This window comes from Rutidosis leptorrhynchoides, chromosome 6, assembly GCF_046630445.1.
Source record: "Rutidosis leptorrhynchoides isolate AG116_Rl617_1_P2 chromosome 6, CSIRO_AGI_Rlap_v1, whole genome shotgun sequence".
Lineage (NCBI taxonomy): Eukaryota > Viridiplantae > Streptophyta > Magnoliopsida > Asterales > Asteraceae > Rutidosis > Rutidosis leptorrhynchoides.
In genome coordinates this window covers 292,199,906-292,213,021 of record NC_092338.1, presented here as the reverse complement: position 1 = coordinate 292,213,021, position 13,116 = coordinate 292,199,906, and the positions used below count along the sequence as shown (strand labels likewise).

The 13,116-nt window shown below is 37.1% G+C and overlaps 3 protein-coding genes across 3 annotated transcripts; 2 read left to right on the top strand and 1 right to left on the bottom strand.

The window, feature by feature from the left end:
* Nucleotides 1-352: 352 nt before the first annotated feature.
* On the top strand, nucleotides 353-4,350 carry LOC139852535 (acetyl-CoA acetyltransferase 2-like). The gene is made up of 14 exons (XM_071841831.1): nucleotides 353-575; nucleotides 893-991; nucleotides 1,097-1,270; nucleotides 1,383-1,488; nucleotides 1,707-1,845; nucleotides 2,014-2,091; nucleotides 2,169-2,234; nucleotides 2,454-2,539; nucleotides 2,658-2,757; nucleotides 2,823-2,933; nucleotides 3,013-3,054; nucleotides 3,546-3,632; nucleotides 3,762-3,847; nucleotides 4,169-4,350. Exons 1-14 carry the CDS (start codon nucleotides 545-547, stop codon nucleotides 4,200-4,202), a joined length of 1,239 nt encoding a protein of 412 aa, XP_071697932.1. The 5' UTR covers nucleotides 353-544; the 3' UTR covers nucleotides 4,203-4,350.
* On the bottom strand, nucleotides 3,964-8,335 carry LOC139852536 (cellulose synthase-like protein E6). Its single transcript, XM_071841832.1, is given in 11 exon segments — nucleotides 3,964-4,251; nucleotides 4,337-5,017; nucleotides 5,432-5,738; nucleotides 5,741-5,771; nucleotides 6,201-6,425; nucleotides 6,823-7,035; nucleotides 7,135-7,266; nucleotides 7,360-7,500; nucleotides 7,582-7,900; nucleotides 7,974-8,017; nucleotides 8,019-8,335. Coding segments are annotated over 10 exon segments (2,181 nt in total). The 5' UTR covers nucleotides 8,247-8,335; the 3' UTR covers nucleotides 3,964-4,251; nucleotides 4,337-4,476.
* Nucleotides 8,336-8,980: 645 nt separating this feature from the next.
* LOC139855439 (WEB family protein At5g55860-like) lies at nucleotides 8,981-11,712 on the top strand. The gene is made up of 3 exons (XM_071844660.1): nucleotides 8,981-9,192; nucleotides 9,363-9,572; nucleotides 9,932-11,712. The coding sequence occupies exons 2-3, from the start codon at nucleotides 9,384-9,386 to the stop codon at nucleotides 11,492-11,494; spliced, it is 1,752 nt and encodes a 583-aa protein (XP_071700761.1). The 5' UTR covers nucleotides 8,981-9,192; nucleotides 9,363-9,383; the 3' UTR covers nucleotides 11,495-11,712.
* The last annotated feature ends 1,404 nt before the right edge of the window (nucleotides 11,713-13,116 follow it).

Genomic DNA, 13,116 nt, shown 5'->3' with positions numbered 1-13,116 from the left:
AGACAGTCATAAAGACGCGGAAAGGTAAAGGGATTGTCAAGTAGGTTGTGATTTTTTGTTATTGAGTTGCCAGTTTTGTAAGACATTTTTCGTTGTTTTGTTAGTTTTGGTTTGTATGTAATTTTGATTAAGGGCTTGCACGTACAACGTAATTAGTTTTGATTAAGGGTATAATATGTAATTTAAGTGTACATAGATCTAAAAAAAATGATGTATAAGAATCACTTTCAAATAATAATAATAATAATATAATAATAATAATTAATAATAATAATTAATATTAATATTAATAATTTAATAATACAAGTAATAACAAAGTAACAATGTCAAAACGTCACTCAACTGCACAACCAAACAAAACTAGAACCTATAACCAAAAGCTAATCGTTTTGGAGTTGGATAAGAATTGCTCTTAGGTTCCGACTGCATCGGTCAATCATTACCCAATTTTTGACTAAATAGATATACAATAGCAGTACTCTTGTATGCTGCTGCTCGTTTCACTTCGTGCTTCCTGTAATTCAAGTTTTACTCTAAGGATATAATGGCTTATACCGATCAAATTAACCCTCGAGGTACCACTTAAAGTCGTTTGCTATAACAAAATTAATATCAGTTAATAATAAAATAGTAACTCTGTATCTAATTTTGCTGCCCGATCAATACGTTTACATTTGTAATTTTAACAATAGATCAAATATTGTAAACTGACTAGTCTCCAATTCTCAGTTATATCTATATTAACTTGCGATTGATTGGCATGTAGTTTCAGTTTTATAATTCATCATTATCATTCATTATTATTATAACTTAGGGTTTATGTTTTGGGGGCATAATTCTGGTAAATAAATAAATATTTAAGTGATTTTAGTTATAAACGGTTACTTGACAGATGTTTGTATCGTGGGAGTTGCTCGTACGCCAATGGGGGACTTCCTTGGCTCTCTTTCTTCATTATCAGCGACCAAGCTTGGATCTTTAGCAATTAAATGTGAATATTTCCCTTTTATTTTTTAAATTTCTTAATCTTAATGTTAATTATAATAAAAACTACATGTATGCCATCACTCACCCTAATGTTGTTACAATGCTTTAGCTGCTCTGGAAAGAGCTAATATCGATCCACGTTTGGTCCAAGAAGTTTTCTTTGGAAATGTTCTTAGTGCAAATTTAGGTCAAGCTCCTGCAAGACAGGCTGCATTAGGTGCCGGAATACCAAATACAGTCATCTGTACTACTATTAATAAAGTATGCTCCTCTGGGATGAAAGGTTGGTTTCATGTTAAATTAGACTCTAATTCTATTTACGGAGTATATGATAAATAGTGGTAGTATGCAACTGATTAAGTATTATTATTTATTGATTTTGTTTTCCTACTCAGCAACGATGTTTGCAGCACAGAGCATTCAACTTGGTGCCAATGATATTGTAGTCGCTGGTGGCATGGAAAGCATGTCTAATGCGCCTAAATATGTAGCAGGCTCAAGGTGATGTACTCATCACATTCTTCAGCTTTTGATAGTCATAATAACTGATAAGTAACGACCCTGGACTTTTCTATATTTGGTGGTAAACAAAAGTCTGAGATATGAAATGGATAGCTGTGAACTTTCTGACTAATATAGAAATGTTTCAAGACATATGTTATGTAAAGCTTTTAAATATAAGGCTGATTTTTTTTTTATTTATTGAAATTAATTAATAGAAAGGGATCTCGGTACGGACATGATGCTATCATTGATGGCATGATTAAAGATGGCCTATGGGATGTTTACAATGACTTTGGAATGGGAGTGTGTGGTGAGTTATGTGCCGAGACCTACAACATAGCAAGAGAAGATCAGGTCAATATCTATTTATCTATTTTTCATTATATTAAGGGAATGATTTTACTATCTTTGTATTTAATGACAAATAGTTCACTTAATGAATATTGAGTATGAAATATTCATCAATGAATATCTAGACCATCTGAACAGGGGACGTACTTGATGTTTATCCCATTTTTTCAGGATAAGTATGCTGTTAGAAGTTTCGATCGAGGAATTTCAGCACAAAAGAATGGTGCCTTCACTTGGGAAATCGTCCCGGTGAGGTTTAAACGTATTATTCTCAATAAGACGGTGTGTATGGTAAAACCATCTGATCATAGCTCTCTCTCATGTAGGTGGAAGTTTCTGGGGGAAGAGGGAAGGTCCCTACAATTGTCGATAGAGATGAAGGATTAACAAAGGTAATTAGGATAATTGAACTCATATCACTTGAGTTTTTTGCAGGTTTTAGTAATGAGATACTTTAGGAAACACCAATTTAAATATTTTTTTCTCAGGGTTTATAGTTTTGTTAAATTGACTGACTATACATGATCAAGTGGATGTAACAGCAAAATCTCATCTTTTTTATTAGTATGTCTCTACACAGTGGTTTGTGATTCCTCGTGTATTTTCTGTAGTTTGATGCTATAAAAATGAGAAATTTAAGACCTAGTTTCAAGGTTGAAGGTGGTTCTGTTACTGCAGGGAACGCTTCGAGTATAAGGTATGCTCTTTATCTTCTCACTTCTTTATGTATTAGTCTGTTGTTTTCACGTGCAATCATGAACCCCTTGATGTTTTGCATACTAATTTCAGTGTAACTTATGGTATGTCCTTCACAGTGATGGTGCAGCTGCATTGGTGCTAGTGAGTGGAGAAAAGGCATTAAAACTAGGGTTAAAAGTGATAGCTAAAATAAGAGGGTTTGCTGATGCTGCTCAGGTATCATCACAACTTTCACTTTTAAGTGGTTGAATTTTGTTACAGGTTGATGATTGGGTGAACAGGCCCCTGAATTATTTACAACTGCTCCAAGCCTTGCAATACCCAAAGCTATTTCAAATGCCGGCTTGAAGGCTTCCCAAATTGATTTCTATGAAATAAATGAAGCATTTTCTGTAAGTATTGATAAATGCGTCCATATAATTTAGTATCTTAGGTATCCAGTGTTGATGAATTCCTTCTTTGGCCCTGCAGGTTGTGGCCTTAGCCAACCAGAAGCTGCTAGGAATTGGTGATGTGAGTCTTCGTTGTCGGCTTTCTTTTTTTTTTTTGGTTGAATGTTATGATGAAATTATGAACATTGTTGTAAACCTCCCCGTTACTCCTTTAACAGGCCAATTCGATTTTCCAAACTTCGATTAATTATTTGGTCAACGTCGGTTAATGGTCAAAATCAAATTTGTTGAAGTCTGATCTAATCGGTCAAAGTCAAAAATGGTAACATTCTAATATGGTCTAGAGTTTATGAACAAATGAACAATTATGTTTATGTTTTTTGACAATTATGTAAAATTTATGTTTATGTTCATGATTTTATATAATTTTGAAAATGTATAAAAAGCTCAATCCAATTAATCCCTAAGTTGTCGATTACTTCCTCCTCCAAAGTCCCGACCGAGTGCTCCCCGAGTAGCGATTTTTGCAACCTTGATTGTTTAGTCATATCATAATCCTTGCATTTATCACTACATAATTTTGCCAACTTGTAAATTCTCAATATCTTACAGGAACAACTTAATGTTCATGGAGGAGCTGTATCCTTGGGACATCCACTAGGTTGTAGTGGAGCTCGGATTTTGGTCACCTTGCTTGGGGTATGTCAGTATGAGTATGTTATCCAACATTTGTATTGAATCATACTTATTGTGTATATGTTCATAATATAGAAACAAGCGCACAAAATATGTACGGGTCGTCTCTAATCGTGGCTTGTATCGTTGTAGGTATTAAGGCAAAAGAATGGAAGGTTAGGGGTTGCTGGCATTTGCAATGGGGGTGGAGGTGCTTCAGCGTTGGTTGTGGAGCTCATGTAAGTGCACTATGCTCAAATACAAGTTTAGATGCATTGCATTCACTTGAAGAAATACTAACCGTTATCGTAGAAACAAAAAGGACTAAAGTTTAACCAGGAAAAAGCGGTCTTGTTTTGTGATAATGATAAAATAAAATTGAAAAAAAAATCTAGAAAGTATTTGACAGAGATAAAAACTACAAATAACAGTTTGTACTACAACATTGATAACCGTAATAATAAATTTTTATAACCTGGAAGTAAATTTATAACAGTTATAGGATGAATGTTTATTCTTAAAGATTGGTTCAGAAGTTGAAAGAATTTTGCTTATTTCAGGCCAACTGCAAGAATGGGCCAATCCAGGTTGTGAGGACATTCTAGTGTATATGGGGGTACCTTTTGCTACCAGTTACAAACTCCTGTTTGTAAAATAATGTTGTAATAAATAAATATATAAATAAACACCCACAGTTATATTTCAGCGTGTTTGACGTATCTACTCACCTGTTTGTTTTCTATATTGCAATTCCTTTCTTCCTGCATGCATGTTCGATAATTGTGACGTTTGGCGAAGAATAAGTTATAAAGATTCAAAAGCTTTCTGTTAGTAAATAAGTTATAGGTATGTTCCTGCACCCTGTAATCTACATATTGGCAATGGCAATTGTACAAGATAATATAGCTAGAACCGTAGACTTATAGGTAACAGAAGAGGGTATGCGGACATTATCCTTGCGAAAGAATAGCCCTTTGTATACAGGGACGTTGATGAGGATTATCAAACCACACAGGATCATTTGCGCTCCTAATTCGTTAAAACGCTCGGCCCGCTTCACTCCAATTAAAAAACTGAAAAGATTGACTAGTGCTACTGTCGATAGAACGTTGAACATTGGTGAAGCAGAACCAAAATCCATAATTTCTTGCTCTTACCTGTGCGATGAAGCCTCTTCAGAAACTTTAGATGTGATAACGAAACCAGCAGTAGTGAACCCAGTTGACTTGAGCTGGACATCAAAGAACGCTAAAAGGTAGGAAGTTAGTCTCCTATACAGCCACATTCGCTGGTCGTTCCACCATCCTTTTACCGATCCTCCACACGAATAAAACTCCCCTAAACTGTATGCATATTTTCCCGTAAACACATATGCGAAAGGTATGAACCAGTAGCTTGATAACTGCGGGTGTTGGACATGTAAATGTTGGTATTAGGATTTCAATATTATCAAATATACAGTCGTCGAGGACTTGATTTCATTCTATATAAAGGACTATGTTCCAGAACTTGGAATTACTCGGCGAGTTCTCAGTTTTTGCAACTCTGGGAGTACTCGGTCAAACTTGGGATTACTCGGAATTTTTGGTCAAAACTCGGAAAACCGGTCAAAACTCGGTCAGTCAAAGTCGAACTTGGTCAACATCTGAGTACTCCCCGGAATGCTGAGTACTCCCTAAAAAAGTCCCGACCGAGTACTCTCCGAGAAGCAATTTTTGCAACCTTGGGTAAAACTTTATGCTTTCTTTTGGTAGCTTGTTACAGATCATATAAAATCAAGCCAAAACCCTGTGAGAAAGTATTTTAGAAGTTCGAACCTTTGGAAAAGAGAGATGCCTGCGAGGAGACAATGAGACGGGACCGAAACATAGTATAGTGTAGCCCAGCAATTTAGAGCCCAAAACAGGTAGCAGCAATATGAAATCTGGAGTTTTAGGGGGATCTTTCCTTGGCCATATACAAAGGGGCAGTATTTGGATATAAGTATCTGAAAGTCACCTTCTGCCCATCTCTTATTTTGTACCAGGGTCTCTAGTAGTGTTGTAGGAGCAAGTCCTAAGAACCCTTTCCGTTCTGGATTAAAGTGGACCGATCGCCAACCACGACATTTTATCACCAGTCCGGTAATCAATCTTCCACTGGACAACCGTACTTCAGCCCTAACTGTATCAAGTAATGGTATTGTGTCAGTTAGTACAGGTCTAGTACTTTTGTGAGTTTGTTTATGTGTGTGTGTGTCAAGGTTGCATAAATCACTACTCGGGGAGTACTAGGACGGGACTTTCTAGGGAGTAGTCAACAACTGGCAACTCGGGGAGTACTTGGATGTTGACAAAGTTTGACTAATTTTGAACGATTTTTTGAGTAATTCCGAATTTTGGCCGTGTTGAGTTATGTTCCTAGTAAATCCTGAGTTTTGACCGAGTACTCACTGAGTAGCAAAAAGCGAGTACTCGCAGTGGGGTGTGTGTGGGGGGGGGGGGGGGGGGGGGTGGGGGGGGGAGGGGGAGGGAGAGGGGGAGAGAGAGAGAGAGAGAGAGAGAGAGAGAGAGAGAGAGAGAGAGAGAGAGAGAGAGAGAGAGAGAGAGAGACCTCTTTTCCCCATTCAGTATTGTGTTCATAGCTACAGCTTGCGAGAATTTTGCACTGCTTCTCGAGCGTGTCGATAGCTTGTATCGTTTGTTCAACACTCTCTTTCTCCCGGTCTAATCTAGTATCCTTGCTGTGGTATTTTCCACACAAAACATCTCTTCGGTGAAAGCACCCACTTCCGACGTAAAGGCACCCTCCATGAGAATCCAAACCTCCGATCTCCACCTTTGTAAGAGCATCAATTTAGTTATCGAGTCACTTATAACTTTATGTAGGTATATTTATTTAATTTACTGTTTAAATCTGAATATAAGGGAGCAAAATGTATATAGACTATTTTGACAGGGACCAAGGGGTAGCGGAGTGGCATTCCCGACCTGCCAATAGGGTTAACTACCTGACTGTCCAAGTCCCAGGTTCGAACCATGAAGTTGCGTATAATTATTTGCAAAGAAAATTGTCCCCTTTTGGCCATGGAAGTTCACCATGCACGACTTTGGGCAACTCGCAAAGCGAGTTGTCACCTAGAGATAAGTCAACTTGCATAGTGAATTGGATCACTTGGGCCCGAAAGGGAACAACAACAAAAAGATTGTATTAAGAGTGGTTTACTGAGTCTTACTTCATTAATGACCCGCAAAGAATTGCTGTAAATATCGTTTCTTGTAAGGTTGTCAAAGTTCTGCGGAAACTGAACGAATGCGATCCGCTGGCTTCTCTCTTGGTCCATGAAAAAACACAATGCATCTCTTATGGATTCGGAATTTTTGGAGTACATGTCACAATCCATGTTGAGAATAATTTGGCTGTTGCTTATAAGTGATGACACCCTTATCTGTTCATATAACTACAACTGTAAGCCTGGTGAGTAAATGTAAGTGCAGATACATACACCCTACATACATACATAGTAAATGTCAAATGCATTACGTACCAGGGCATTCATGGCTCCGGCTTTGAAGTTATGATGCCATTCTGGTCTCTTCTCACGTGCCACGTATACCAAAGATGGTAAAGGTTTTCCTTCTGTATCTACTGACTCGGGGTCTTGTTGATCAATCAGTATCTGTAGACGATTAAAGTTTAAACTATGATCATTATAAATAAAAGTACGATCAAAATTTTAAAAAACTGGTGATATTTTAAGTATGTGGAGTACTTGAACAATAGCCTGATGGTCCCTTTTGTTTGAACTAACTTCCCATTCTTGAAACCCTTTGTGCTCTTTTCTCTTCTCTTGTGTTAATTTCCCAAGCTTTGCCACATTGTCGATTCGGTTCTTCATCTCTTCATATTTATTCTGTTTAAATTGAAAAATAAGTAATTGTAGGCGCAATTGCGAAAGCAGCTAGACTGCTAGAATAATTGGTTGTAAGTGCACCTTGATGGATGACCATTCATTCTCAAATTGAGCTAGATGGGGTGTAGGAGATTCAGCAAAGTAATCTGAAGGTGAACGTGGCTCTATTTTGTACTTATTACAAAATGGCGGCCAATATTTGCAGAAATAGGAAGCCTGCAGTAGTGCATAGAACATCAACTCCGAACCACCATCGTCAGAGACATAAACGTTGAGCTTTTGTGGTGGGTAATCGTACGCCATGGCAGACAATACAGTGTTTATCACCATTATCGGTGGTTCTATTACTGGATCTGCTGCACACACAAATATATCAACACTGGGCAGTATCTTTTCATACCTGCAAAATGTATAGCAGTCACATGTTGAGGATAAGATATATAAAAAAGATTGAGCAGGTATATAGGTGTTGCCTGTCGGAGAGTCGTTGTTTGAAGGTACGATGTGTGACGGGGTTCCCAACGAACCAATTGAGTAATGAGCCAGTAGACGGTGAACCATAAATCGGCCATACATAACCCGATCCAAGCGTACCTTCCAGTTTCTCCCTTTCCTGGAACATTGTTTGCTCTGTATACAAATATCAAACATATACTCAACACCATTGAAGCTGCATACAGCTTAAACATGACCCGCCCTTTTGCCGCCTTGGTTTCAAACAGAGGAAGGTGCTCTGCTTTTCCCATTTCTCTATTTCTGTTTACGCTGATATCTCGCGCCTGTGTGTGTGTGAGAGAGAGAGAGAGAGAGAGAGAGAGAGAGAGAGAGAGAGAGAGAGAGAGATGAAACAGATGTATATGGTTTAACATGAACTGATGAGACAAGTGTTTTAGATATATTTCTTATGACCACATATAATGTGGATATGTAATTACGTCTCAGAAAACAAAACAAGCTAAGGGCTATACGGCTTTTCACCATATGTTTGGTGGCACAAATTGAGTTTTGTACTACTGAATCCACGTGGCAGTTGATTAGTTAAAGATAGAACTACGCGATTGATCCCTAAAATTTGTCTCAAATTGCATAGGTGACCTTTTTGTTTTCATTTCGAGTTGGATGAACCTAATATTTTGCACTTGTAACATTGATGATCGCGGTACTAATGATTGTCAGTGTTCTTCCTACTTTCATCAACCGTATCAGATGATATATCTACACCATGACACATATATAATATCAACCTTTGAGGATGAAAGCCTGACAAATGTGACAAATTTCTATTTATAGTAAGAAAATTCCTTTCATTGATTTTACAAGTTACAATAGGATATGCCAGATAATAACATGATATGAGATTAGTTATGCATCCCACAAAAATAGGGTGACCGTACTTTGTTCTTTTGGTCTGAATACAATCTCCAACCTTTCACCTTCAGCTATCATATCATATCATATCTTTGGTAAATATATACAGAGATCGAGGGAAACCGCGATTTCTCTTCTCGATTTGTGCTGTGAATTCTTTTCCAAGGTATGCACATACATTTGGTATTAATTCCTTCAGAAATTTAGATATTTATGGAAGGAAGATGAGGACGGTGTACCTGTATCTATGTATCTAAGCCACAAAGCTTTTGAAACAACCGCAAACAATTAATTACGCGCCAGTTTATACTTGGAGGCCAGCCGGTATGTATATTGATCATACGTTCGTTGTCTACATCCATTTCTATTTCTCCTCGACAGATTACTAATAGATTCTGTATTCATCTCCTTTATTTCTATTGTTAAAAGATTATAATTTTCTCATTATCATTATTGTTAAATTGTAAAATATGCGCGTGTGGATGATGATGAAGGTGGCCAGACTGTAGAATAAGATGTCTGGTATTCCAAGAGCATTGAGTGTGCCGGTCACGCCAGCCACTCCAAGTACACCAGGAGCAGTTGGGGAGATTGATACCAAGGCACCCTTTGAATCCGTTAAGGCTGCTGTTACTTTATTTGTTGAAGCTTCACCCAAAACCGACACCTGCAGGCCCGTCCTCAAGAAATCCAGAACGATGGAGGTATTCAATTAAATTAATTAATATATATTTCATACCTATATATATTCTAGTTAGGTCCAAGTTGGTGCGTTGTTGCTTCTTGTTTCGTTATTTCATCTCTTGATGAAACTTCTTTGTTATAATATATTTTGCGTTTTTCGCCAAAAAGTAATTTTCTAGATAGGTCCTACAAGCAATAAATTGTGAACCAAAGGGCCTAATGGGCTATGTCTTAGCGGTATCTAAGAAACCTTTCAACCAGGAGTCTATGGGTTCAAGCCTCGTGGGAGGCGGTGTGTATATAATATGTGTACGTTTGTTCTTTTAAAGAACGTTAAATAATGAAAGATAATTAATATTTAATTAAATTGTTTTAATAGAGTGTGCTGGGGAAGGAGACACAACTTCACTGGTTACTCAAGGAGATCGACAAATGTAAAGAACAAGTGAAAACGGCCGAATCTACAAAAGGGCAAGCACTTGCAGAATTGGAAAAGGCCAATAAGGCGTTGCAGGAGGTAACCGTAAAAATAGAAGCTTCAAGCAAATCGAAACAAGCATCAACGCAAGCAACAGAGGCCGCAAAGACTCGAGCTAATCAACTGGAACAACTCAAATCCACCAAAAGTCAAAAAGCTTGGCAAGAAGAAGTTGACAACGAAAGAAACCAATACAAAGATATTGCTAATGAACTTATATCCACCAAGCAACAACTTACTAACCTTAAACATGATTTCGATATTGCCTTGGAAGCCAAGATGGCGTCTTTTCAACGGGCAGCAGAAGCGCAACACTCTGCGAAGCTTAATCGCAAGAAGATAAGTCAACTCTCGAAGGATCTTGATGGCATGAGTCAAACCCTCGAGCGATTGAAACTTGCTTCTGCAAAAGCCGAGGAAGATCATGTGAAGCTTACGGAAGAAAAATTAGCGCTCTTAGACTCCAAAAAGAAGGCAAAGCAAGATGTTGACTTAAAGATTGAGTCTTTAAGGAAAGAAGCTCAAGAGGATCCAAAAAAGTTAGTAAAAAGATTAGAAGAAACTACGGAAGCGGTTAACGTATTGCGTGAACAATCGAAGGAGGTGCGTGCTGCTGATATGGAGATGTTAAGGAGTTCGAATGCGGAACTTGATGAGGCCAAAAGGAGACTTGAAAAGTTGAAGGAAAAAGAGAATTCACTTAGAGATGTTCGGGAGTCGTTAAAAAAGGAACTTGAGAATGTAAGCCGGGATATTTCTTCGATCAAGGAAGATGAAGTAAAAGGCGAGCGGTTGCAAGCTGAATTAGACCAAGTCAAACTGCAAGTTGAAGAGGCTAAAACTAAAAAAACGATAGTAACAAATGATGTACAAGAACTAGAATCTAAGATAAGTGGAATGGTGTCGGAAGCAGAAAAGGCGAGACAAGAAGAAGACGAAATAAGGAAACAAGTTGAAATTTATTGGAGGGAAGCTCAACTTTCGGAGTTAGCGATTAAACAAGCAGAGACGAAGCTTGAGATTGCACAACGTGAAGTTGAAGAGGCAGAAGCAGCAAAGGAGTTTGCAGATGATCAAATTCGTAATCGTACATCTTCTTCATCTTCTTGTTGTTCTTCTACTAATTCGTTTAAGAAGAAAGAGTGCTCGGTAGAAGAAGAAGATTTGAAGTGTGATAATAGTAGCATTGTTTTAACAACAAAGGATTATGAAGGTTTGAGTAAAAAAGCTGAAGAAGCAACAGTAATGGCGGATACGAAAGTGGAAGCAATTATGGAACAATTGGAAACAATTAAACAAAAAGAGAGAGGTGTTCTTGAGAAGCTGGAGAAAAGCATGCAAGAAAACAAGGAAATACAAGAGGAAATTATTAAAGCTCAGAAAATGGGTGAGGTAGCTGATGCAGAGAAACAGAGAATAGAAATTGAGCTCAACAATTGGAGACAAAAAGAAGCCAAAAGATGAATTTAAACTCAAAATATACGTGGTCTACCAATGTACAAAACATGTTGTAACTAGTACTACATAGTATAGTTTCCAAATGTATATATACTTGTATGTATTGTGTCCATTATCAAATTGTCTATATACAAATTAAAGCAGTACTTATATGATATGAGTAGTTGACAATTGTGGTGGACTGGTGGACTAAGCGAAACCGGAGAGAAGGGCTTGGATGGATCATGGATGTTTGATTTGTTTGTTTGTTAAAATATGTGTTATAATAAAAGAGAGTAAGAAACATTGTAGACTTGTAGCTTAGCACTTTAGCTGGTAGTGGTCTAACTCTCTAGTGAGAGGTCAGGAGTTCGACTCCGCTGGGCTGCAATATTGCACTATGTTATCCTTGACCTGAAGTATCCACCCAGGTTGACTTTCGCTTAGTGCGGGGGCAGCAGGGAGGGGGTTTTACCGGCCATGCCCTCCGATTGGTCTGGGTTTCCTCCAGAGCAGTAGTTGGGGGCGGGTTATGCAACTACGGGAGATGAACGCGTGAGTCGTTAAGTTTTCCTAGGTGATCCCAAAATGATGTTCAAAAAAATAAAAGAGAGTAAGAGTATTATTATTAGAAGAAATAATACATTGTGATGAATGACATATATCTCTTCTAAATTTGTTCGACAGTTAGATTAGTTGCTCACCTACTGAACCATATAATGCATTAACTGACTGACTGTCATTCACTTGTGTAACACTCCAATTATTTTAAGGTATTATTTAAATGTTGTTGATGGTAATTAACTTAACAATTGTTAGAAAAAAGGACTATGGTTGCAAGGAATGGATCTTGGGTGCAAAGTTTTGAGTTGGGCAGAGTAGAAAATGTAATTATGAGTATTTGGTTTCAAACCGATTAACCCGAATACCAAATCGAATCCAAACCAGTTAAAACCGAACCGAGTTTGCTAAACGATTTTCGGATCAATTAAAACCGAAACCGAATTCAATATTTGATTTTCTGTTCGGTTTTCGGTTTTGAATATTTCAAATTTGGTTAAATCTTTAATAACTTAATAATAATATTTTTATTGATATATAAATATATATCTTTTGATTTTTTTAATTCATTTGAATACAATGGAATAGTTTAGTGTTTTAAATACTTAAAGATTTAGCTATAATGCGATTGCGAAATATAAAGATTTTGTTTTGAAATGTCCCGTTCATATTGATTATAAACGTTCCATATTAATTGATTTCGTTGCGAGGTTTTGATCTCTATATGAGACGTTTTTCAAAGACTGCATTCGTTTTTAAAACAAACCATAACCTTTATTTTATCGACAAGGTTAAAAAGTCACCACTTAGATTATCCAGATATGATAATCTAACAAATATCACACTTACACACTACTAATACATATTGGTTTACAAATATTAATATGTTACAACAAAATAAATCTCGAATGCAGTTTTAAACAATATTATACAAGCATGCTGACACCAAATCTTGTCCATATAATAGCATGCAACAGCGGAAGCTCTTAATAATCACCTGAGAATAAACATGCTTTAAACGTCAACAAAAATATTGGTGAGTTATAGGTTTAACCTATATATTATCAAATCGTAATAATAGACCACAA